This window comes from Bidens hawaiensis, unplaced genomic scaffold (genome assembly GCF_021521415.1).
Source record: "Bidens hawaiensis isolate Kalapana, Puna unplaced genomic scaffold, B.hawaiensis_p1.1 tig00001032_1, whole genome shotgun sequence".
Lineage (NCBI taxonomy): Eukaryota > Viridiplantae > Streptophyta > Magnoliopsida > Asterales > Asteraceae > Bidens > Bidens hawaiensis.
This window is the reverse complement of record NW_027491060.1, coordinates 1,692,198-1,720,125: the sequence shown is the minus strand read 5'-3', so window position 1 is coordinate 1,720,125 and position 27,928 is coordinate 1,692,198. Positions and strand designations below refer to the sequence as shown.

Below are 27,928 nucleotides of genomic sequence, written 5' to 3'. Positions count from 1 at the left end.
TAAATTTATTTGTTTTCGTGTTCTTTATATTTGTTTCGTTAACATTGTATTAAATATGGGGAAATTTTTTTTTTGAGCGCTCCGGCTCGGTTTCGAGTCTAGATCCGCCACTGGGTTCTGATCAGGGTTTGGTGAGGTTCCGTCTCGCCGTTTGTGCTTTAAAATTTTGGTTTGGTTCATTATTAGTTACATGCAAAACTCAAACCGAACCTTTTTGTTACGAAAGCATAAAATCAAAATGTCTGTTTTTATTTCCGTTGGGTTTTCTCGGTTTAAGGTCGGTTTATCGGGTTACGATCTCAGATGCCGGTTGTTTACATGTCGAAATCAATATATTAGTCTTGCAAACCCAGCCCATACACGCGCCTCGTCGCCGCTGCTTCTCCGTCGATTAATCTCCGCCGTCTACTCCGGTGAACCTCGCAACGTTGCTTCTATTAAATCAAGCACGTAATTTCATCACTTCAAAATCCTAATTCTCTCGTTCCTATCCAATATTAGGTTTCTTACCAATTACCGAACCATTATTAGTATGTTTCAATTAATGATTCACTAGTATGATTAGTGACCTCATTTAGGGTTAATTAGCTACCAGGTCATTAACATAACATTCTCTAGTATTTAGCCTTTTAATCTATATTTTAAGTTTTTAGGTTAGAATTGCTTGCATCTGTTTTGTTACTTCTGGTAGTTTGAGTTTCCCAATACGGTATGCATATTACTCGTTCGTTACATTTACATATGCTTTTCTATTGATCCTTTTTTCATGCTTCATATATCTATTGGTTATATAAAACTCATCTTATTCAGTGTTAAAATATTCAGTGATTTTCCATAATTTTCTTTATTTGTTAGTTTGTTACCATTAGACTCATGCGAAATTTGTATAAATTTTGAACCTTATTCTGTGCACATACCGTTAAAATATAACATATTTTCGATACAGAAGTTGAACGAGGATCATGGTAGCTCCTTCGTCAGGCTCAAACTCGCTCAAGGAGTATCTAAAAAGATATCAAAGCAATGAAGACGAGGACAAAAAGAAGAAAAAGAAGAAGAAAACCAAGACTAACACTAAGCCTGGTATGAGTGGTGTTATTATTATTGACGAGGAGCCTGTTTGGCAAAAGCCAGTTCAGATTGAAGAAGAAGATGACTCATCACAAGGTATTAAAATGAATATTTAATCTATAAGATTATTTTTCAAGATTGTAACCATTTTTTTTTGTTATGTTATACAGATGAAGAGAAGCCACAAGTTGATGAAGATATTGAAGTCAAACGAATGAAGCGATTAGAACAAATCAAAGCACGGCGCCCTTTTGGTGCCATTTCCGAGGATGGAAGCGGTTGGGTTTCTGTTTCTGATAATGCTAAGAACTTGACTTCAGGTGGCACTTCATCACCTAAACACGAACTCGATGCTGACATGTCGCCACCTCGTAAACGAAGGGCTCGGTTTGATACACCTTCACCAGAACCAAACGGTGATGACATGTCGCCGCCCCGCCGCCACCAAAGGAAGTCTAGCTCGCCGTCCCGCCGCCCTGGTGATACTGACATGTCACCTCCTCGTCAGCGAACGGCTCGGTTTGATACACCTTCACCAGAACCGAATGGTGTTGACATGTCTCCACCACACCGCCACCATAGGAAATCTAGCTCACCACCACGCCGCTCCGATGATATTGACATGTCACCTCCTCGTAAGCGAAGGGCCCGGTTTGATACACCGTCTCCTGAACCTAACTCGGATCTTTCTCCTCCTCGTCGGCGGGGTCAGCATAAATCGGGCCCACGTGAATCTGATCTTTCTCCACCAAGGAAAAGGAGAGATGATAGAAACCAACAATCGGTTTCAGGTTCTGATCTTTCTCCTCCAAGAAAACCTGTGAAGGAATCAGATCGGCCCAAAACGGGTTTAGTCAGTGGTAAAGAGATAAAAGAAGAAATTAATAAATCAAAGAAGGAAGATTGGCTGCGGTAATCATCTATAAACTTCTTTATGCTGAATTATTGTTATTTGATATAAATTGTTAGTCTTTTGCTGTTCAAAAATATATTTTTATAAAAAACATAGATTCTTGGTTTTAGAAAAGGCAGGCATGAGGCGCAAGGCACGTACGGCGATCTGGAAAACACATCAGGGCCTTGACATGATGCCTCATGCGTATCATGTCTATAGGATGATGAAATGTAAAACAACCAAAGGGGTGAAGAAATTATGATTGGTTTACTTGAATGATAAAAAGGTTGATATATAGCAGAAATGAGAAAGGGGCAGCTTCTGGTTGTACATAAAGCTTATATGATTGTATATAGAGCAACGCCACACGCCTTTGCTTTTAGGACCCTTAGCCTCAGAATGCCTTATACTTTTGATAATCAAGTGTGGCACATTCACATGAATGAACATTTTTTTGTGCATTTATCTTTTAGGATTATATTAAGTAATCAGTTTTAGTAAAACTGGTTGTATAAAGTCAAAATACCGTGTACTTACCATTTTAATTTCCTGTAGGTTTCAAAAGATGGATCCTTCTGTAAGTGGCCGGAATGCTGAAGGCATACGCCGTGACAAGAGAACCGGTTAGTTTGAATTTGCTAAATGCTCTTTATTCTTTTTAAGCTTGACTATTTTTTGTAGTATGTAATGTGGTTCCACTTTGGGATCTTTGTAGGAGCACGCTTGTCAAAGGAGGAGATCGAATCACTTCAGAAGAAAGATGAGAAGCCAAAGGTGCCATACTACTTGTTCGTTGTTTGATATACATCAATTCCCTAAAATTATTAATCTATGCATGTTGAATGTCTTAATTCATGAATGGTTGCATCCTTAAGAAATATGAAAAAGATTACTTAAACCTAAACTCTTAATCAACGTTTGAACAGGAAATAAAATTGGAATGGGGCAAAGGCCTGGCTCAAAAACGGGAGGCAGAGGCAAGACTGAAAGAATTAGAACTTGAAAAGGCCAAACCATTTGCAAGGACTAGGTAATTCTTATGTTTCAATGTAAAGTAGAACTTTATTATTTTTTTTGTTTCTCCAACAACTGTAACTTATCCAATTTTTTTGTTTCAGAGATGATGATGATCTTAACGATATTCAAAAGAATGCAATAAGATGGGGTGATCCAATGGCACATCTAGTGAAGGTATCTATGTTACTAAAACATTTTGGTTATTACTTAAAGTTGCAATATTTACCCATTTGGTTACGAGTGACTTTTTGTCAAACTTTTCAGAAGAAGCAATCTGAAGTGGTTCTTCCAGATATAGGAGATAATGAGAGGATGAAAGAGTCTGGATTTATAATTCCTCAGCACGTGCCTAATCACAGCTGGCTGAAACGGAGGTTGGAGGCTGCACCTAACCGCTATGGTATTAAACCGGGACGGCATTGGGATGGTGTTGATCGCAGTAATGGTAAGTTTAGCGCCAAATTTAGTTATTCAAATTACGGGTGTGCATGGGTTGGTTTGGGTCTTTTTGGGCTCAAAACCAAACCAAAAGTGAAATTTCAGTTTTTTTATAACCGTTTGGTTTTGGTTTTATCGGTTTTCCTTAATGGGTTCGTTCAGTTTTGTTTTTTTCAGTTTTGCCATTTGGGTTTGAAATTTTTTAGGATGAAAACTTTTGGCGGTATTGGGTTCGGTTTTTGTTTTTTGGTTTTGTCATATGGGCTTGAAACTTTAGGACTTTTTTTGATTAATTGATTATTACACATTTGGGCCGAATAATTTGGGTACACCGTTTCAACATTAGAAATAGAATTGTAAACTTTGGGTCTAAAATTTGATGGGTTCAGTTTGTTTTTTTGGGTTTGAGTAAATGTAAAATTGAAACGAACCGTGTTTTCGGTATTGAAGTAACATAACACTTAACCAACGGTTTTGGGCTGGATTTGTTTGTTTTTTTTTGCCATTTGGGCTTGAAATATGTGGACCCAAACAATGGCCCAAAATAGTGAGTTCGAGACTAATATTTTTTAATTAATGATTAATAGGTTATTACACATTTAGTATCTGGATTACATCATTTATTAATTTCTTATAAACTACTTAACAATTAAAAAAATAAAAAATTTATAAACTTTGGGCCTAAAATTTTATGGGTTCAGCTTAATTCGGTTGTTATGGGTTCTACGGGTTCGGTTCGATTTTTCTGTTCCGAGTACACTCAAAACTGAAACTGAATTGTAATTTTGGATTTTGAGAAAACGTAAAACCAAACCGACGGTTTTGAGTTGGATTTGCTACTTCGCTTAGTTCGGTTCGGTTTCATGCGCATCCCTAATCCAGATGCTTGACATTTGCAATTTTTAACTTTTTATCATCATTTTGTTCATATTTCTTGTACCCCATGGGAGTTGCTTAAAAACACCTAACGTTTATTTCAATCAAAATATTTTGTTCTATGAATGAATTGAAAGCGTTTGTTTTTGTTGGTTTTGCAGGATTTGAGAAGCAGATGTTCAATAGGCAAAATGAGAAGCAAGCTACAGAAAGAGAAGCTTACCTATGGTCGGTAGCAGACATGTGAGTTATTAATACTCGTCATATACTCGAGTCCTGTTTTGTGACACCTTCTCTAAACCCTTGGTCGTTATGTGCTCCAGTTCCGGACTTTAGATCCTTGTTTTTTACTTTACACAAATGTGGACTTTAATGTCACTATCTTTGTACCTGGATGTTGGAAAGAAATATGTAATATGATTGTATGTAGGTGTTTTGTTTTGATAAGCATGCAGATTGTTATTCATCCTACATGAATGTAGGAATGCCCACTGAATTATCTTTAAACTCGGGATCAAACTCATAACTCGGTTTTTTAGGCTGTATGTTTCTCAAACTCAACTCGAGTCAACTTGTTGCTTGATGAGCTAGCTCGCTTTTTAATATTGATGATTTTTTTATTTTTATGTTTACAACCTATGTTTTAAAACATGACCGGTCGTTTTATCGTTTCACTGGTCGTGTCAATTGGATTCTTCTTAGAAACCGGATTAATTTACAATCAATACAAATCTTTAAAATATATATATATAATAGAAATATAGTAGTATCTTATTACTTTTGTATTTAAGGTAGTAAATAGCTTGATAATTTAACAATAAAAGAGCTCAAGAATGAATAGAATTCCTAATTTTAACACTAGTAGTAAATACCACTTATGGCAATTGTTAGATCAAACCTTAGATAAGTAGGTAATGGATATTAATAAATAGATGAAAATGAATATGAGGTTGTTATCTAACCTTAAATATGAAACTCCAAAACTACGCAGTTTTGATATGATAAATAATAATAAAACCTAGTATAAAATCAATATTTCTCCAACAAAATCGTACATACGTGAGTTCGGCGCAGAGTAAATTCTCTAGGAATTCACAGGTAACCATTAATTCTTTCATTTTTTAATCAATCGAACAAAACTATGTTCATGAAATCTGATGTGGGTATATCCAATCAATTATTGCGTTGTTAAAAGACTCGTTATGACCCGTTAGCCGACTTTATTTTTAGTACCACCTCTAGTTTTTTAGTAATACCTAGCTTATATTATTTTGCATTTTAGGTTTCTTAACAAAGCGTCACCCGTTAGAGATGGGGGCATCTTATTTCTGGAAATGACTTGAAAAATTAGAAACATGTTTATCTTCATATGGATGCCAAATAATTCAAGTTCATGACCCATACTAGCCCGACTATTCATGTTTATGGCGTGTACTAGCCTAAACCATAACAACCTTTTTTTTAGATGGACCTGAACCTGTTCTATAAAAGTTTATTAGAAATTAATTTTAGAATAAAAAAATAATAAGACATAATAGTTAGTAGTTAAGATCGTAAATAAAAAAAATATAGAACAAATAAAAACAAAATTGTAGATAGAAATGTGATGTGAGAGATTTTTAGAAAATGAAAGATAAATTTAGAAAGTTGTGTTTTTTAATTAAATTATAGAGTTAAAGATGAGAAACCTGGTTTTGAATGTTCTTATTATATCTCCTAGTTAAGAAACCATTGTGTCAACATATATAACATTAAATAACTAATTAACCTGGTCGTACGGGAATTCAATTACTACTCGTGTTTAACTATACACGGGACAAGGACATGACGTTGGATGATTAAGTTGCAGAAAGGAACATCTTGTTAATTTTCTTTCAATTTTATTGAAGTAATCAAGTCCATACATGTGATCTAGACTTTATTCATATATTTCATTGTCAAATATTAATTAATGCTGCTGATTCGGTTGATTTCTACACAATCTTTGTATTGACAATTCTATCAGTGTCTCATTAACTAGTCTTAACAAATTTGGAGAAAACCAAGTCTCTATCATTAAAGAAGGCTTTTTTTTTCCTGGCCATCGGTCCCGGCATCCGGCCAACTTTAGGGTCGAACAAGACAACTACCCAAAGAAGGTGGACGATTCGCTTGTTTGATTATTTGTAAACTGCTACTAGATCATGTTTTTAAAAACTGAAATAAAAAGTTGTATGTGTTGATTTAATTTACATCGAAATAGAAGGCAAGCGGCAATAAGTTGTGCCGCTGGCCCTTTTGGATTGCAAAACCAAGTCTTTTATAAACTATATTGATTGATCTAATTGGAGTCATAAGATTACTATGTTTAACCCGCTAAAATCGGCAAAATAGCTCAACAACCTCATACGCAAGGAACCCAGAAGTATCAAATACAAAATGAATAAACACGTGTTGGTTGTCAAAACATAAATCTAATAAACTGCAAACATAATTAACCTAATTAGTTCAATGATCAATTATTCTCCAGTGTTCAGGTTCAGGTATTACAATTTACAACTTACAAGCAACATCAATTTTTATTCTATAAATCAAACAATATCAATACATCTAGACAATAACATTCTTAATACATGTTTCAACCACACCACCAAAATTATAAAGCTGCTTTGGTACACTATAGAACAAACCAACTACTTTAGCTTCTATACTCCACACATACACCAAAATAATAACCTAAGATTGAACTTAACAATATTCATCATGCAACTGTTGTCTAAAAAATACCACTATGTATCATTTTGATATTTTAAGTGCAGGGCGGCAGGTCCGGTGGTGGTGGCAATATTGATTCCCCAGGCCTTGTACCATTCTTTGTAATGAATGTCATCTCCATTCCCCAGCTTATATGACGCTCGAGATGACAATGCAACAACCATACCCCTATAACAGAATCGAAATTATTAACCTTAAATAACAACTTGTGTTTATGAAACTAACTTTTAATAAGAACAATGGTATGAAAATGGGTTAGTCCTATCTAAGATATTGTTATTATGTAATTATGTTTAAGTTGTTATCTCAAATATCGACTTCAACAAATTACACGAAAATATGGAATACTCGTATGATATCATAGTCAGCGAGTAACCCATTTTCGAAACAAATTATTTCATAAAATAAATAGTTTTTCCAAGAAATAAAGAAGTTATTATATATTAACAAAATAAAATTTTACCAGGGTTATCAGCCTTAAATCTAATGGCTGTCCAGCCATTTTTAGGAACAGCAATGGTTTCTTGAAGAGGAGGATCCACAAGATTAAAACTCGAACGGTCCTTACTTCTATTAAAGTTACCAAACCCCCATCCAACAACATAGAAACTATGCCCATGCAAATGCATAGGATGATCAATCCCAGCAACCAAATTTGTTCCTTGGAACACCAACTCCACTGTGTCACCGTATTCAAGTACTTTCACCTCCGAGGCATTCAATGGAGTCTCCAACGAGTTATTAATACTACTCGCCGTGAAGTTGAAAAACAAAGGTGGGAAATTTGGGAAATCATCTCCGTACACACCGTTGATTCCACCATAGTAAGCATCAAGTACTGAAATGTTTGTAGTGTCCCAGGATATGTTGTTTAAGCTAGCAGCAAACCTTAATCCCCTAGGTCCTAAACATGAATTATTCGGGCATGGCACTGTGTTAATCGAGATTGTGAACAAGAAGTTTCGTGTGATCTTCATTGGAACGTTAATAGGATGGGCACGAGTAGCTAAACTCCTAAGGCTTCCAGTGAAATTAACCGATGCACTAGTGTCATTGACCTTAGGAAGATGTGGGAAAACGGGAGGCAAAGATGAATGTTTGTAGCCTTTGTATTCGATAATGGCTGTGGTGGTGGTGTTATCAAAACTAATTAATGGCTGGCTATTATATGGTTTAGCAGCAATGTAATATCGACCGATGGGCTGGTCGGCTTTGAACAGGAGATCAATGGTTTGGCCGGGGGAAATGACAACGTAGTTACTTTTTAGTGGCTTGGTGTAGGCACCGTCGGTTCCTACAACCGTTACTTCATGGCCTCCGATCCCCCAAAACATGAAAAGGTTCATTGCCGCATTCACCATTCGGATCATATAAGTCTTGCCATACTCCACAATGAATTTAGTTGTTTCTGAAATCATAAATTAGTCCTAACTATATGTTCACAATGAATTTTGTTTAAGTGAACCAAACACACTCTACTTCTGACTGATACGTTAACCAACCTGAACTAGAACACGGATAAAGATCACCAGGTTGTCCGTTAATCGTTAAAGCATCAGAAGTGTTGGGGTCTCCTCCAGTTCTCAAAAAGTCTAGTAGCACAGCCTCAACATCTTGCCTCCACCATTCAGCTGAAATCAAACCAATTACAATATATATTAGACACATTCATTAGTTCATTATTTTTTTTAATAAACTGGCCAACATAATTAATATTATTAATACAGTATAAACTCTATAAAATAATACACTTGGGACCAACAAAATTTATTAATTAAAAGAGTTATTAATTAATCAATAAATTAATAATTATTAATTTATATATTAATTAATATTTTATTAATTTATAGTAAAATACTTAGTTTACAAACATCTTTCAAGCGTCCACTTAATTATTGTATACAATGCATGTATATCAAATGAACGGCCCAATTTGAAAGAAACCTTCAATCTCCCACCTTATGCTTCTTGCGTTCAAAGTATCACGAGGAAATTGATTTCAACAAAAAACAAAAGACAATTGAGTCATTTTTCAAGAAACCTTCATAAATCATTCATGTAATATGCTATATATAAGGAATTATTAATTTATATTTTATATGGGGTTTAAAAAAATATCAAAAATGTATCATTTTATAACTTTGACGAATTATTAATCTAGCACCCTATCCCCGAGTCGGGACTGGCAAAAAATATTATTTTAGAGAGTTTATTAAATAATCAAGTATTAATTTCTCGAGTATCTACTGTATATCCTGTAGGTGAAAGGCAAAAAGATATTATGTAATCGTAGTCAAATAAATAAATGGCAGGTGGCCTGAAATTTTCTCGGGGAACGATGCCAAACTCGAACGTCAAGCGTGGGCCCGATTAAGACAACATAGTCTTGGCTCGAGTGGGATGTGCGAGCTCTACTCCAAATTGAAATTCGCCGTACAAACAAAAAATAAAAATAAATAATGTGTTTCACAAGTGGTCCAAGTGTGTACAGTAGTCAACAAAAATTTCTCTCTTTAATCTGATTATTTTGATTTTGGCGTGTGTATATTTTTAAAAAATAGTGGTAAGTTAATCTAATTATTTTGAAATGGTACAAGTGGTTGCTTCACTCCGTGCCTATTATTTTGATATTGGCGTGTTATTGGGATATAAAATTTTTAAAAAAGTACTGTATATAACCATAAGAAAAATAAATATAACCATCTGATAATTTCATCTTGAATAAATTTGTTTTCTTTAACTATATTATTATTTGGAAAAAAATATTAATTTTAATATCACTTTCTGATTTCAATTCAAACAACTAGATCATGCATGTGTGGTTATTTCAGATTACAAATATTAACTTGCTATAATTATAACTTAAGCTCTCCAAAAGTTTTTTAATGATTTTATATCATTAATTATAACTCATACTAACTACATTCAACCTTCATAAGAAATATCTTTGGTTGATTAAAAAGCAAATATATCTTGGTTGAGAACTACAAATCTATTAGGACTAACAAATTTTGAGTTATAATTTTCCAACCAGTATAAGATCTTCGTCGACTATATTATAATTTATCGATAAAAGTGAAATATACCAATGAAGAGTGATGCGCAGGTTGCCTCGGTTTTTAACATTAACAACCACAGTTTCTCCTCTACGAGCATAAATACTTGGACCAGGGAATTCTCCATTAACAGTTAAGATCGTCTTGTTTTTGCATAGCCTTGTGAAGTTGGCTTCTTTAATCTGCAACCGATCAAGATTATGGTTAATTAAGTATTATGATACACCTTGTGTTCTAAATTGGCACAGGAATTCTTGAATAAAAACAATTAGAAACCCTAAGACTTCAGTCTTCAATACATTTTTGTTTATTCAATGTATTATTTTATTACCAATCTTATTTGAGCTTCTATTTACATATATATATATATATATATATATATATATATATAACTAAAATTGGGAAACAAAGCATAAAAATTTCATTCATTTTTTGATAATTCGCATTTTATTGAATGATCATGTCACATTAATTTTTCTAAACTTCTTATTGTATTTGGACTTAGGGTTGTAAATGAACCGAATGTTCAGCGAACAGTTCATGAACTGTTAAGTGAGAAGTTCGTTTACATTCGTTCGTTTAATAAATGACGAACACGAACAAGATTTTTTTTTCATTAAGTTAAATGAACGAACATGAACAAAGGTGCTTTTGTGCATTTGTGTTCGTGAGCGTTCGGTAATGTGTTCGTTTGTTTATGTCCGTTAGCTAAAGGTTTGTTTTATAATTTTATAATATTTTATTGGTAATAACCAACCTAACTTTAAATTTTATAATTTTATTATTTGCGTTCAGTTTGTTTCGTTAATGTATGTTTTATAAATTCTTGCTTTAACTAACAAGAATCTAACTTGTGCTTTATTGAACGTTATCATAATAAACTGCCAATTGGGGAGGGGGGGGGGGATGGTTATATTTATGATTACTATTATCTCAAGTGCCTCGCTTTATATTTAATTAAGGTGATTACGTCTCCCGTTATAAGAATGTTGTTTTTTTTCTCCCCCCTCCCCCTAAAATAGTGCATGTCTGTTTGCGTTCGTGAAAAGGTTCAATTCCTTAACAAACGAACATGAACAAGATATATGTTCAGTTAGTGTTCATGAACTATTCGCGAACAAATTTAACGCTAGGTGAACAAACATGAAAAAGGCTTCGTTCGGTTTGATTCTGTTCATTAACAACCTCCCTATTTGGACTCAAATTAACATAACTGTTTTAACTACATAGAAAGCCTTATTATGAACTTTTAATTATCTAAGGCTAGGATGCATTAGCAAGAACTACTGGCTCTTACATGAATGGTTATATGTCTCCTACTTTAATTAAGAACGCTACAACACATATAGGAATTCAATTGCTAAACGTTTACACAACGAGGACAAGATGTTATATTCAACTTTCACTTTCTTCTTCAAATATTATTTATATCCGCACGTTTAGACACCACTCGGATAAAGACTTTAATTTATTCATATGTTTTTCATCGTTGGTCAAATAATTCTGCTGATTCTCTTGATTTCTACGCAATCTTCTACCGGCACATCTATCAACATCTTAGTAACAAAATTTGTAGAGAAAACCAAGTCTATAATAATTTGTTAAAAGGTGGCTTTTTTTTTTCTCTTTTATCCGGCCATCGGTCCCTCCAACCCCTTTGATCAATTTAAAAGTTATTTTTATATAGCATTCTAAATTCCAAACACTACAATAAAATAGATCGTTATTCGGACTGGTTTATATTTTGGATGATAGCCACACTACTAGAAAATGAGTCATTTCTTTATGACGGTTTGTTTTTGTTGAGAAATCCATTTTCCAACTTTTCCGTCAGAAAGTTACGTGAGAAAAACACATATTGAGAAAATCATTTCCATCAACGTTTCTTACAAGACTGCTACAAAAATATACTGTTGCAAAGTTCAAACAAATTTTTAACAACTTTTTTTTTGAATTTATTAGTCTAACTTGCTACAACTCTTCAACAAAAGTATAATACTATAGATAACATAAATAATTATATTTATAATGATTTTCAGTAGTTTTTCAACGAAAATAATAATCGTAATTGATAAATGTATTTTTTTGTTGGCGACTTAAAAACTACTGTTCAACGAAAAAAATTGTGTTGTTACTATTTTGTTAAAATACTGTATATTTTTCAATGTTGTAAAAGTAGGTCTACGCTACAAGATATGGTGCTGATGGGAGTTTCTATACTCCGCCTAGTTACTAAAAATAGTGCAAAGGTGGTCAACATTAGTCAGAATCACATATAGTCGGTTAACTTGGGTCTATTTTCACTTAAAAAATACAACATAATTCGTATTTCTATAATATTAAAGAACGAATATAATTTTTTTAATTAATAATTAACATTTTTTAGAATAATTTAGTGTTAAAAAATGTATCTCTTATTTATATTGATATTCACTTATTTTATTATAAATATTAGTACTCTTATGATATTTGAAATATATATATTACCCAAAAATTAATTTTCTTTATATTTATCATGCCCGAGTACTTTCCGAGTACTCCCCGAGTACTCTGAGTACTCCCTCCAAGGGGGTCGGCCGCCTAGGGACCGTCTGGCGACTTTTTAAACATTGATATTTTTTAATTAAAAATTCGTTTGAAATTTGTTGGAATTACATGTTGTAGGAATTTTGTAGAAACGTTTTGTAGGAAAATGAGATTTGTTCCAGCAGCGTGACGAATGAGTTGATGATATTTTGCAATTCAATTATCGACTTCAGATTCCTTCACAAAGATATTGGAACATGCTTCTAGTGACTGGATTCCGACTGGAATACAACGACAACTGTGTAGGTTGTTATTATAATATTATATTAATCATGGTCAAGGTAAAAATTAGTTATCATGAATCGATTTCAATCCTAGTACCTTTCCTTTACTCGGTGGGAGTAGAATACTGTATTATTCTACCCATAAAGGTCGAATATTAAAAATCAATTTTGTTGCAAGAAGGATCACACGTTTCAGTGTGACTATCACAAAACCATGTGAGAAAAAAATAGTATTATTTGAAAACATATGTATGAGGGATCATCGATGTGATTTTAATCGAAGTTAAATGTTAACTTTGATTAAAACCTATATATTAACATACATCCCTCGTATAATGATAGTTGTGTTTTTTGCAGAGAATTCGATTTAAAACGGTTATAACTTAAAATTGATCTTATTTTGCTTGCAAAAGCTAATAAAAGATTTAAAACGGTAATATGGCTGCTGTACTTATAGTTGGGGTGTGGAGGGTGGTGGGGGTCTCTTGTCCTCTAATTCTACAAGTAATGTGTTATTTTTCTTTTTCCAGAAATTTCTTAGTTTGGTTCAATAACATCAATATCCAACATGTTTACATCGTTAGGCACCATATTCACTAAAACAATATATATATATATATATATATATATATGTCATGTATTTGTAACACGCTTTTGACAAAATACCAAAAAGAAAAAGAAAATTATGTTCGCTATTTAGTACGTAAAAAAGTGTACAAGATCATTGTATACGTACACCGAAGAAGTAAAAATAAAAAAAGTTTTCACAGGTAAAAATATTGATAAACATAAAAAGTATGGAGGTTAATATCACATATTTTGTGTTTGTATTTCATGAGGGCCTTCATATATAACTAAAAGTTTTAAGTTTTAACTTAGGTAAATTAAATTTTAATAATCTCAACTAAATGTCATTGTCCGATAATAATTATAACTGGGTTTATTCCCACTGATGGCCCCAAATTTTTAAACATCTACTCGCATTGGTCAACTCAAACTGATGTTTTAGGATTTTTTATTAGAAGAAATATACAAGTTAATTGATATAAAACTTAGCTCAAAACAATGATTCAAATGACTTATTTTATGTTAATTGGATGTTCAAACACCCTAATAGAAGCAATATTTCGTTGTTTGGAACACCGTTCGAGCTTGGTTTTACATCAATCGGTCTGTATCATCTTTTCGATCAAAAGTCCTAAAACTCAGTATGAAATTCGGAAAAAAATAAACGTTGTTAAGTTTTTTTTGTTTTTGATGACCAATGAGAGTAGATTTTTTGAAATATGAGACCATCAGTGAAAATAAATTCAGTTAAGATTATTATCGTTCAATAATGTTTAGTTGAGATTATTAAACTCCAACGAACCTAATATTTATAAACGTATAACGTACAATGATTGTATTTGTAAACATGAAGAAATATAAAAACCATTAAAGGTTTTGCACTTATAAGCATGTACAAACATATCTTCATAACTCAAAGAAAGATATGAATATATTAATTTGTTACAATCACCTTTTATCCATTTTCTTGTTTATTGATATAAACTAAATTTTGAAATTAACTTTTAACATAATTAATAACATTTTTATAAACACACTTTTATGCTTCTTTTTATATTTTACGAATTTATCCTTCGTATCACGAGGTTGTTTTATATTATTCGTTTATAATATTTATATATTTTTATTTATTTTAATTTTATTTAATGTAAGGATGTTTCAAGCTGGGGTTCTCACCGTAAGCAACCTCTCTATTCATAGGGGGTAGAGGTAAAGCTGTCTACATCTTACCCTCCTCATAACCTACCATAGTTTTGTTATTGGTGGGATTTACTGAGTACGATTATGATGATTATTATTATTGTAAGGACGTTAATAATATACTTATGATTTGATGATGAAAAAGTTTACAAAAATCAATGAGATTTTATAAGCAGATTTAAAAGCAATCATGGTTTGGAGAAACTCATGACCCGCTTAGTTTTTTTTACTATAAAATTGTTTCTTAATTATAAATAATATATTTTTTTAATAAAATCGGATACTAATTTTTAGTATATCCCTATTTTATAGGATTTTCATGTCAAATATTTGGTGAGATTAAGTTTTAATTTAATGAGATATTATAACCCGTTTAAGGGCTATTTGGGTTTGGTGAGGTTCATACCCGTGAATATGGATCAAATGCATGAGAAGTCTTTATTTACAAATAAAGCAATTTGATAGCTTGAAGAGGTAGGTCCCAGCAGAGCCCAGTTGGACCCGCAAGACTCACCTTAAACAGGGACGTCTGCGCAGAGACCAACTGGATCCGCAGGACCAACCATGCTCAGAGAAGTGACGTCCTTACGCGCAGTATGCAAGCTGGTCCCGCAGGAAATGCCTCCCATGGTGAAGGACTCCGCCTGTTCCCGCAGCCTCGGATACAAGCCATGAGTGAAGGCCACCCGCGCAGCATGGCTACACGCACTAGGCACTTAACTCTCCCCAGTGTCACCTGAAGGAATGAGCAAAGGCGGGAGGGGGAAAACTCCCGCCTAAATGAGCCAGTCCGTATGATGGAGGATCTTTTGTGTGATACCTGACGAGGTACAGACAAAAGATCTGACCAAGAATGCGACAGCTCACTGACAGCAGCATGGCAGACAGCACGCCACAGCACTGTGACCAATAGCCGCCGCCTACCCACCAACTCCTGCCATACCACGTGCCTAGCCTGTTGTTGGCAGAAGAGGAAGAGTGCACGACACGCCTGCTCTGTGTCAGCCGCTACCTATCCACCACTCACAGGCAGGGCACGTGCATAGGTTACAGTTGGTAGCGTGTTGGGCCGGCTAAACCCCTTGGAAACCTACCTTCGGCTATAAATACCCCAAATGGTATGACCATCTCATCTTATCATATTATCATCATATATACCTGATATCTGCTCTAGCAATCTCTTAATATACTTTTATATTTAAAGAGCAATCTAGTCTGATTCTCACGCCGGAGGGTGGTCACAAGGAGGAACCCCCCCCCCCTTCTCAGTGACGAGCTCACGGTGTCTGTTTTGCAGGTTATCAGAAGAACCATCTTCCAAGGGTCTAACCCCTCGTGGGAAACAGCTCTCCAACCCCTAGGTTACCAGTAATCGGTCGGGGTTCGACTGGTGTTTCTTCATTGGCGCCATCCGTGCATAAAGCTAGAACTTCATTTTTCTCCAGTTTTTTCAAACTTCTAGAAAGATGGTTAAAGAGACTCCGGTAACCACAACCCCAGCTACTGGAGGGAATACCGGCAACACAGTTTTTACAAACACTACCCCGGTTACCCAAGCCGGGGCAAGTGAAGTAAATTTTACGAACACTACCCCAGTTACCCAAGCTGGGGCAAGTGCAGTAAATAATCGCCCACTGGGATTCACCGATACCCAGTTTAAAAAACGAACAAGACTCCCCCGCCAAACTCTCGAGGAAGTTAAGGCATGGGCGGAGGCACGACAAAAGGAATTCCAAGCTGAGTTGGACGAACGCTTGCGTTCCGTCCAACAGGCCGACGAATTCGAAGAATACTTGGACAATGACTCGGAGGAATCCGACTCCGACGCGAACCCTCGCCATAGGGCAAAAGGGAAGCGTAAGGAAACGGATTCCCAACCGAGAAGGCATTTTAGACAAGCCTTCAAACCAAAAAGCACAGGTGGAAGTCCACGAGACTTCTCCAAAACGTACAGACCGAACGTTGCAAATGCGGGAACGTCCAAATTTGCAAGGGACATTGCGGAAGCAATTGCCCCAAAAAGTGCCAAACAAATGCCCAACATAGGCACTTATGATGGTATGTCCGACCCAGACGACCATTTGAACAGGTTCATAGCAGGGGCAACCGTCAGCAACTGGACGGAACCCACGTGGTGTTACATGTTTCAAATGACGCTGGTGGGGGCTGCTAGGGTTTGGTTTGATCGTTTACCGGTTAACCACATTTACGACTGGGCAGACTTCCAGCAGAAGTTTAGCCAACACTTCAGCCAGCAGCGAAAGTATACCGAGGAGCAATGGACAATCCTCAAATGCATACGGGAAGAAGATGAATCTCTACCAAACTTCATCACTCGCTTCAACTCAAAGAAGTTAAGTTTGGGCAATATCAGCGAGGATCTTGTTCGCGCAGCCTTCATCCAGGGCGCGCAGGACCCAGAGCTTATCCGCACCCTAACGGGTAAAGATGGAATGCCATCCACATGGGATGGCATCATGACAGCAGCTAAACGCTATGCGGAAACGGAGAAGCAACTGGGTAGAGACCTTCCGCAGAGCACAAACCTGTACACCCAGAGGACGAGAGAGGACAACATCCTCACCGCCCGATTGAACAAAAAACGGAAGCAAGGCATTTGGCAGTCAAGGGTAAACTTTGACACCTCATCCGGCTTACAGCATCGATTGGGTGAAAGGGATAATGTAAAGCTGCACCGGAACTCCAGATGGACGCCACTTACCAAAAGCGTCACTGACATATTTGCTACTGAAGAGCTCCCATGGCCAAAGCCTCCAGTAATCCGACATCGTCACGATGCTGATCGGAGCAAGTACTGTGACTATCACAGAACAAAAGGCCACAACACTGAAGAATGCATAGACGTAAAAGACATGGTCGAAACATTCGTCAGAGATGGGACGCTCGCACACCTCGTGGCGAAATAAAAGCTAAGCAGGCAGGTGCGTGTGGAACCATGGCTGGGGTAAACATGAATAAAAAATCAGCTTCAATATGGAGACTACATGCTGCATAAAGAACGAGATCCCGAAACAGGTGCGTGTTGGCTCGATGGCACTCCTGTCCCAACATGGAAGGGAGTTCAATTACACAGTTTGCATGTAATCAATTCCAATTTGTACAGAAAAGGCCAAGAGCCACTTCTAATGGAAATGATTCTCTTTCAAACGTCGAAGCTGATGATTTACATTTATACTTTTGTACACACTAATATGCCGGTTTTCACCGCATAATTACAAAAAACGTCATTGCATGGGAAGGCGGTCCTACCCGCACGAACCCAAAAAGCATGATAAACCTTCACGCAGGTCAGTTGAAGGAGAAAAAAGTTACCATATGAAAGTGCTGGCCTATCCGCATGAATCATTCGAGGGAACTGCACCAACCTATCAACAACCGCGCGTGGGACAGTTCAAAGTTCTTAAGAGGAAAAGGTAAACCTATACGCAGGTCAGATATGGGTAAAGTTATGCCATCCTACTAAGTGCAAGTGACGGGTCTACCCGCACAATCACGAAAGAGGAAGCAAAACTTCACACCTATTATCAGCCACGTTCAAAGGTTAACTTATCCTCAACAGGCAAACCTTCACGCAGGTCAGTTGAAGGAGTTCAATTATTCCATTAAATGAAAGTGCCGGTCTATCCGCACGAATCATGAAAGGAAGATGAACACTAACCTATCAACAACCGCCCGTCGAACGGTTAAAACTATCCAACACTGGTGACGGCATTCACATTACGTGAAGTCGTTGCATGGGAAGGCGGTCTTACCCGCACGAACCCAATAACGTGGCAAACCTTCACGCAGGTCAGTTGAAGGAGTTCAATTATTCCATTAAATGAAAGTGCCGGTCTATCCGCACGAATCATGAAAGGAAGATGAACACTAACCTATCGACAGCCGCGCGTCGAACGGTTCAAAACAAAATTCTTAAAAAGGTAAGAAAAACCTACACGCAGGTCAGGTATGGGTAAAAGTTTTGCCATCCTACCAAGTGCAAGTGACGGTTCTACCCGCGCTATCACGAAAGAGGAAGCAAAACTTCACACCTATTATCAACCACGTTCAAAGGTTAACTTATCCTCAAAAAGTAAGAAAAACCTACACGCAGGTTAGATAAAAGTTAAAGTTTAGCCATCCTACCAAGTGCAAGTGACGGTTCTACCCGCACAATCACGAAGGAGGAAGCGAAACTTTAACCCACTATCAACCACGTTCGAAGGTTCTTATTCTAAACACTTGGAAAATTGCTATTTTAAACTAAGTATGCAAGTCATAAGTTTATAAAGCAAAGAATCCAATGAAAGGAATAACAATCGTATATTTCAATGATATATTACAACAGTGGCCGGGTAACTACCCGCCTAAAAGAAATCTATACAAAGCTAAGTCTATCCTAGCAGTGGGAAGGGATCTTCAGGATCAGGCTTCAGGGCCACCTCCGCTTGGACCAGCACCGTCAGAGCGCGGCTGCCCAAGGAAAGCCTTAAGGATGTTTAGTCCATCATCAGCAGCAGCAGCTTCGTTCACCTTCTCCACCACTGGATGCGGGAAGGCAGCGTACTGGTTCACAGCTTGGTCATAAGCAGCTTCAGTATTAACATTGAATAAAGGGAAGTTGGAGGGCGGAAAGCCTCTCTCAGCAAACCCTAGACCAAGCAGGAAGCCAGTCTTCTCCCCATCCTCATGAGAAGCGTTGAGGGCTGTGCTCATCGCATCGTCATAAGAGGTCTCCGAAAGGACCCGACGCACAACCTACAAGAGAATACAAGTTAGAACATTTTCTAATTACGAGCAGAAAGCGTAAAGAAAAAGTTAAAGATACCTGAGGCAACGCTTCTCGAAGCAGCCATTGGAGGGTAGCTTGACTTTCTTTGTAAGCACGTTCGGCTCCGCTCTTATCAAGGTTGGCAAGTTGAACTTCCTTGGCGGCAGCCTCTTCGACGCTTTTGAGTTTCCTTTCAGTGCGGTCAAGCACCCCCCTCTGGTCAAGGATCTCCTGCAGCTTCTTGGCATCTTCCATTGCCAAGGCGTCATGAGCATGCTGAAGAGCCTTTAATTTGCATTTAAGCTGCTCATTCTCTTCGCGAAGCGGCTCAGCAACAGCTTCAGCCTTGGCAGCCCTCTCAGTTGAGTTTCGCGCAGTCTCCTTGGCCAGCCGAAGCTGTTCATTCACAGCTTGGGCAGCCTTGGAGCGGGCCTCGAGTCGCGCCTGGACTTCAACCTCGAGGGCCTTGAATGCCTTCTCCTTCTCGGCTGCGGCAGCGGCCAACTGCCGGTTCTCCTCCCGAAGAGCCCGCGCTTCAGATACATCTTTGGCGCGAGCTGCTTTTAACTTGTCGTTTTCACGACAAAGCAGCTCGACGCGGGGCTGCGTCCGGGCCTGGAGAACCCGAAGCTCATTGGTTAGCCTACCCTCCTGGTAGCTAGCCATGGCTTCCCCCAACGCACCATGAGGAGCAGCGTGGCGAGCCCAATCCACGCACTCCACAGGGGTGCGAAGGGTTGTTCCTCGGCGTATGTTCCATCTTGGAACATACACTTCATTGGAATCCGACACTGCAAAAGAAACAAAGGCAGTTAGGAAAAGATGACAAAAATATACAAAGGAAAAAGAACCCTACGTACCTGTAGGGTCAATAACAGGCCGATAGCCGCCAAACCCATCACCTGAACCTAAAGGAAATCCATCCAACAGGTCAGGCAGACGGGAAGGTGGCATAGATCGGCGGGAAGCCCGGCGCGTACCTGATGGTCCGGCCGTCGGTGCCGGTGGCGCAGGTATAGTGGCAGCCGCTGTGGTAGCCATTTTTGGCGTCGCCTCCTCAGCAACAGTAACCGCCGGCTCCGTGAAAGATGCTGTAAAAATTGCACTCACGGCCGGCGGAGACACCTTCTCAGCTGGAACAGCCTTAGGAAGGCTGGAACCAACGGAAGCAGGCGCAGACGCCTGGGTCGACGCCTCGGGAAGGCTGACCGAGCCTTCCCTCATTGGCGGAGGAATACTTGCTCCAACTCCACCCTGGAATGCGTCAACATCCACACCTGCACAAGCAAAAGTGTTAGAAAAATTTATTTGAAACAACAAATCTAGACAAGAATTATGGGGGCACTTACGGGGTTTCTTGAGCTTGAACGTACGGACGAGCGGGGGCGAACCCGATGGAGCCGGCCTCTTGACACCGGTAACCGTCGTCGTCGCTACAGCCTCCGGAGCGGTGGTCTCCTCACCACCGGGCTCCCCCGCCACCTCTGCACTATCTGACTCCGAGTCAGATAGGACTACCGGGTCGGCCGTAGAGGCCACCTTCTCCTTGCCTTTCCCGACGGCAGCCTTTTTCTTCCGCACCAGTGGAGGACCTTCTGCGGATTCCTCAGAAGAAGAAATGTCAACTCCAGCAGCAGGCACAGCATTGAGAGGTTCAGGGTAGAAGATAGGCTTACCTGGCCGTCGGTGGCTCAGGATCTCTTGGCCTGGCGGGTAAACCTCCACGAACCGACCCGCGGTCTGCTCTAAGATGGGCAACTCGTTCTCGTCCAGAGCACGAGTACCCATCCGCGCGGGACCATCTTCCTCCCGCGGGTTCAGGAGCGACTGAAGATCGTTCCCCTCTGAAATCAACAAGAAAGTTAGAAAAAATCGAAGTCAGCAAAATGAAACAAGACGTACCATAAGGGACAGAGTTCGAACCATATTCAAGGACGATCGGAACCTTATCCGCATTCGCCGCCTTCCACACCCGGCTCATCCCCAGCATCACCATCGCCGACTCCGGAAAACGGAAAACCGGGGAATGGACCCGGGATATCTTCGAGAACCATTCCGCCTCCTCGTAGTTGAGGGCGGGAAGGTTCGGAAGCGCCTGGCCATTCTTGAACTTCATGGCGATGGGGATGGCGCGAGCGGATATGAAGAAGAACTCTCTTCTCCACGAGCGAAGACTCCGCTCGGTGGTACAAATCTTTAAACCCTTGATACGGGTTGTAAGAGTGTACCACCCCTGGATGCACCTCCAAGTGTAGAAGGTCATCAGACGGTCAACGAGGGGCTCAAGGCCCAGTATCCGGCACACCCACTCAAAGTGCCGGACCTTGGCAATGGCCATGGGGTGCACCTCTGTCAGGTGCACACCGTGCCTCTCCAGAACACGGTACACAAACTTTGTCAACGGAAACCTAAGGTTTCCGTAGACAAAGAATGCAGCATAAACCCCGATCTTGCCACTAGGGGCATCGTACACAGTATGGTGGGGTTCAGGAAACTCAGGCTCGAGAGACTCGAGCATGAACTTCCTGACGATATACTGGTACAGATCGACAGGAAGAGAGCACTGGCATTCGCCAGCAGTCTTCTGGTCATCAGCATCATGAGAAGGCATAGTGGAAGAAAGATGAAAAGAGATTTCAGGGTAATGCTTTACTGAACAGAAAAATTCACCGGAAATTACTTGAGAAGAAGAGATGAAAGTGAAAAGTGTGAATTGCAAATAACCCTCTCCCCCTTTATATACTAATCGCAATTAATGCGGTGAATTTAATGCGAAGGAGAGAGAAATCGAAGGTGCAATGAAACTATGACACGTGGCAAAAAGCAGACTGGCAACAGCTGTTGACAGGACGTGTGCCAGTAATTTCGCGGCCACGCGCCCGAAAAATCGCGCCCACGCGCCTGAAAAAGCGTCTGGAATGACCATATAATGTCACGTCACCATAACTTCCTGCACGTCCTGACAGTCAGAAGAAACCGTCGCGCGACGTTTCAGAGGTTTGGACTGTTCCTATCTTTCCACCAACCTTTCGAATTTCAAAATTCAAAATTTAAAAAGAAGCGGGAAAATACCCCCTTACCTTGGCAAACAAGTAACCATAAGACGGATGCGGGTACAGTGTTAAGGCAAAACCCTTCACATACCTAGCACCCGCAGGGAATTGAAGCCAAGAAAACCTTGGCGAACAAGTAACCATAAGACGGATGCGGGTACAGTGTAAAGGCAAAACCCTTCACATACCTAGCACCCGCAGGGAATTGAAGCCAAGAAAACCTTGGCGAACAAGTAACCATAAGACGGATGCGGGTACAGTGTTAAGGCAAAACCCTTCACATACCTAGCACCCGCAGGGAATTGAAGCCAAGTACCTCGGCAACCAAGTAACTATAAGACAGGTGCGGGTACAGTGTAAAGGCAAAACCCTTCACATACCTAGCACCCGCAGGGAATTGACGCCAGGAATACCTTGGAAGTAAAGTAACCGTAAGACGAGCGCAGGTACAGTGTTAAGGCAAAACCCTTCACATACCTAGCGCTCCGCTGGGAATTGAAACCAAGAAGGATCTTCTGGGCAATGCTTGCGGAAAAGGAAATAACATCCCCGCATAGCGGGAACGTCGAGAACTACGTTGTTTAAAGCTCCAGGATGGAATTGGTGGTTTTAACATAATTGATCACTATGTTCAAAACTACCAAAACCTCATGGAGAATCCACACAACTGGGACTCAATGCTCCTGACTTGCGAGGAGGTTACAGACCTACCCGCATCATACCCAAAGACCAAGCAGGAAACTCGGGCATTTCTGCAAGTGACAAGGACTTCCCATGGAAAACCTTACAAAACCCTTTTCAAAACCCCTTTTAAGTCCAAAAGTTCACCTCACTTTATTAAACACGCATGAGAAGAACATTGGACTGGGGGGACTTGAAGAGGTAGGTCCCAGCAGAGCCCAGTTGGACCCGCAAGACTCACCTTAAACAGGGACGTCTGCGCAGAGACCAACTGGATCCGCAGGACCAACCATGCTCAGAGAAGTGACGTCCTTACGCGCAGTATGCAAGCTGGTCCCGCAGGAAATGCCTCCCATGGTGAAGGACTCCGCCTGTTCCCGCAGCCTCGGATACAAGCCATGAGTGAAGGCCACCCGCGCAGCATGGCTACACGCACTAGGCACTTAACTCTCCCCAGTGTCACCTGAAGGAATGAGCAAAGGCGGGAGGGGGAAAACTCCCGCCTAAATGAGCCAGTCCGTATGATGGAGGATCTTTTGTGTGATACCTGACGAGGTACAGACAAAAGATCTGACCAAGAATGCGACAGCTCACTGACAGCAGCATGGCAGACAGCACGCCACAGCACTGTGACCAATAGCCGCCGCCTACCCACCAACTCCTGCCATACCACGTGCCTAGCCTGTTGTTGGCAGAAGAGGAAGAGTGCACGACACGCCTGCTCTGTGTCAGCCGCTACCTATCCACCACTCACAGGCAGGGCACGTGCATAGGTTACAGTTGGTAGCGTGTTGGGCCGGCTAAACCCCTTGGAAACCTACCTTCGGCTATAAATACCCCAAATGGTATGACCATCTCATCTTATCATATTATCATCATATATACCTGATATCTGCTCTAGCAATCTCTTAATATACTTTTATATTTAAAGAGCAATCTAGTCTGATTCTCACGCCGGAGGGTGGTCACAAGGAGGAACCCCCCCCTTCTCAGTGACGAGCTCACGGTGTCTGTTTTGCAGGTTATCAGAAGAACCATCTTCCAAGGGTCTAACCCCTCGTGGGAAACAGCTCTCCAACCCCTAGGTTACCAGTAATCGGTCGGGGTTCGACTGGTGTTTCTTCAGAAGTCTTTATTTACAAATAAAGCAATTTGATAGCTTGAGAGAATGTAGAGATGTTTCGTTGAGAAGCCTCCATTTACAAATAATGCAATCTGGTGGATTAAGAGAATTTAGAAAGATTTTGTTTATATATATTTAAGATTTAAGATAAGATTAAGATATAACATACTACAAGTAATTAAATTGATAACAATGTTTCAAAAACATGGAAAAAGAATTGTCGCTGTGCCTTTTATCATCAAGCCTATAGATCATGTGGTCTACAAGTGGAAGGTAATAGTTGACGTTGATTAAACTTTAAGAGGGGTTAGTTAAAGTTACACCCTAAGTCGTGGACACGTGTTAATAGAAATTTATGTTACAAATGACATAAGATATGACATAATTCGTTTTTGTTACCATCTAATCATCGTTCCAGGTTTTTCTTAGTTGCATAATGTGATGGAACGCACTGTTTGGTATCGGTCGTGTTATGTTGCATTTGGGACCACGATTTACTTAAAAAAATCTATGGTCGTCTTTCCTCAAACTACTCGTTTGCAATGGATCGAAGTGTGGAGGCGTATATCATGGCCTGGGTATGTTTTGTCTAAAGTTTTGATGGAGGCCTCGGTGTCATGATTTCGGTTGTAGCCTGTAGGTAGGAATTTGGATTGTTAGTGACTTGTGGTGGTTAATTTGATTGGCCTGAATTAATTTGGTCTTCCTGGTACATAGTCGTGTGTTTTGGTTAACATTGTGTATTTGTGTTGTTTTCTATGTCGATCTTGATTTGCTTGAGGTGTATGTTTTTTTGTTTGATTTTTGTGGCTCTTTTGTCATGGTTTTCCAAGCTCGGTGCTGGTGGATTTATATTTTATACTAGTTTGATCCTCCCATGTTACGGGGGTTTATTCAAGTTTTTGTTTTAATCGTTTTGCTATTTTATAATGATATTTTTGTTTTTTAACGTAGTTTAGTTTTAATTTAATACATATATATTAGTTATTATATTTTTTAGAGTTTGAGTTTTTTAATTGAGATGTGTAGATTTTTTAGATTTTTAACAAACAAACATGTAGTTGACAATGGTATTAAGTCTTGTGTCTTCTTAATTATGACTAATAATGATCAATCAAGTGTTAAAGGACATGTGTGTGATATATAGTAATCAATGATGAAATAAAACTATTTTATGTCATATTGTCTTAATTAAGTCATTATCTAAACATTTAGATTGATTAAAGTTTAAAGTATTGTTTTCTCAACACAATCATATGAGAACATGTAAAGGAGATAAATTAAATTAGGAATTTAAGATAGTGTTTACCAATAAATGAGATCTTATAACTCATTTGAGGGCTATTAGGGTTTGGTAAAACCCATAACCTGTGTAAATTATTCTTTGATGATTAAGAGGTTATTTCACAAATAAATGAGATGTTATAACCCGTTTAGGAGTTATCTGCGTTTGGTGAGACCCATGATCCACAAAAATTATTGTTTGATTATGAAAGAGTTTCATAAATATATGAGATGTTATAACCCATTTAAAGACTATCTGGGTTTGGTAAGACCCATACCCGTTAATTCGGGTCAAATGCATGAGAAGCCTCCATTTAGAAATCAAGCAATCTGGTGGCTCTAGAGAATGTGGGGAACAACCCGAGAGCGACACATAGGATTTCATGATAGATAATTATATAGATAGTTAGATTATATATGATGTTAAAAAAAGTGTAGCAATGTTTGGTCATTAGTTGACCCGAGTCGAGCATAAAAGTAAGTAAAGTGAGCAAAATGGTATGATTAATACCGAGTATGAGTGTACACAGTTTGCTTTAAACCCATGAAATGGTCTAAATTGGTTATCGGTTTCGTTTCATGGTCGGTTCTTTTACTTTTAGTTGGTTTTAAAATTTTCGAACCATAACAAACGGTTTGGTTTACAGTTTTAAAACTGTTAAACTGTATAAACCGAGCCGGAGAATATTTTGTGCTTATAATTGTCTTCCTGGTATTAAAATTGGATTCTTATTTAAGGTGGATGTATACAAATATATTGCGAAATATAAGGGTCTCTAATGTGTGCAAAAGACCAAACTAGGTTGTTAGTACTCTCGTGAGAAGAGGGATAAAAAGTTATTACATCCAACTATATACTTTTGTAGGCATTCTTCTAACCGTAGGTTGATTGTGGAAGTTTGTTTAACAATAACACTAAGTTTTAATCCATTATCTGGGATGTGGACGGTGTGTATGCACATATATCACTCTTCTCAAGTTTTGTTTTACAACATTTTTATGTGTTTGTTTAAATTGTTTGTTTGATGTATTTGGATAGTTGATCATTTCAGATAGCTTGTTTTATGCGCTTTAGATGACTTTTTTCGTTTTATATTTTATGTATAATTAATTATAAAGGCCCAATAAATAAAAACGCAAACAACCAGAAATTAAACCACTAGTAACGGTTCGGGTTGAAATTTTAATGAGCAAAAACTGTACTTACCAACGGTTTGACCTTAAAACCGGGTCGTGAACACCACTATCTTGAACCATCATTGTTGTAGATCGATACCAATTTTCTGATTACGACCTTCCTTTGGTCAAGGACCTCATAAACCCATCAAGGAAAATACCATTTCATCGATTGTCCTTTGATCATGGGGGTGATGAGCCGATGACATGATGTGATCATGGGTGGATTAGTTGTGATTTTATTTTTATTTCTTTGGGTTTTTAGTTGTATATTATATATAAAGCGTATTATGATCATTTTGTTTAAACTTTATATAAGATTTAACGTTTGTCCATTGCAAGAACCAAATGTATAATTACGTTCGAGTGGATAGTAAGAACCAAAGGTGTAATTTTTAAAATTTTTGAGACCAAAACCGAAATATAAACCTATTAGTTGTACTGTTCATGCAACTTTTTCAACCACTTATTTTTTTAGTAATTTTTTATGATTGAGAGTATGAAAAAATGAGTTTGATTATTTTGCTTCCTCGGAACTACAATCAAATTAGTTTAAAAAAACACTATTTAAATGGCACACGAGTTAATACCAGATGGTTTTTTAAATCATCATCATCATCATCATCATCATCTAGCAATGCTATTGTAGGGTCTGAGGAGGATAAGATGTAGACAGCCTTACCTCTATCCCATAGGGATAGAGAGACTGCTTCCGGTGAGACCCCCGGCTCTATAGTAGTTTTGCATCAAGCCGTGGACATAAGGCACATAGCACTCAATCATCGGGACACCAGCTAATTGGTGCATGTGCCCTTGTCTTTCGGCTATCAACGCCACCACATGATGCCTGATTAACCTTCCGCCACTTTTAACGTTATTTTCATGAGATTAGTAAAATAATGTCAAAATTAGTGCAATTTTACTTTTGCCCACCCGAGGGTTCACACATATATACATTATATAGTTAAACCCACTATAGTGTCGAATATTCATATACAACAACAATCCTACCCACTAAAATTTTATAGATAGCAAGCTATCAAATAATCAGATATATAAACTAAAAATTGCACTTTTATAAATAAAATCCTAGACAAAATCATTTTGATTTAAATGATTATCTTATCTTAATATAAACAGTGAAATAGAAATTGGC

At 38.4% G+C, this 27,928-nt stretch overlaps 3 protein-coding genes across 4 annotated transcripts in view; 1 reads left to right on the top strand and 2 right to left on the bottom strand.

The window, feature by feature from the left end:
- Positions 1-27,928, bottom strand: part of LOC143553188 (uncharacterized) — a 233,343-nt gene that overhangs the window by 64,932 nt on the left and 140,483 nt on the right. The window lies entirely within an intron of this gene.
- On the top strand, positions 261-4,720 carry LOC143554772 (uncharacterized). Of its 2 annotated transcripts, XM_077044469.1 has the most exons (10): positions 261-450; positions 947-1,167; positions 1,242-1,708; positions 1,772-1,983; positions 2,522-2,589; positions 2,682-2,740; positions 2,893-2,996; positions 3,085-3,157; positions 3,248-3,428; positions 4,459-4,720. In XM_077044469.1, exons 2-10 carry the CDS (start codon positions 963-965, stop codon positions 4,542-4,544), a joined length of 1,455 nt encoding a protein of 484 aa, XP_076900584.1. In that variant the 5' UTR covers positions 261-450; positions 947-962; the 3' UTR covers positions 4,545-4,720. The 2 variants fall into 2 exon arrangements, with proteins under 2 accessions (XP_076900584.1, XP_076900577.1); XM_077044462.1 differs by having other exon boundaries at positions 1,242-1,983.
- LOC143553166 (laccase-15-like) lies at positions 6,836-8,758 on the bottom strand. Its single transcript, XM_077043209.1, has 3 exons — positions 8,554-8,758; positions 7,515-8,459; positions 6,836-7,219 (listed from the first exon to the last, which is right to left on the bottom strand). The coding sequence occupies exons 1-3, from the start codon at positions 8,717-8,719 to the stop codon at positions 7,086-7,088; spliced, it is 1,245 nt and encodes a 414-aa protein (XP_076899324.1). The 5' UTR covers positions 8,720-8,758; the 3' UTR covers positions 6,836-7,085.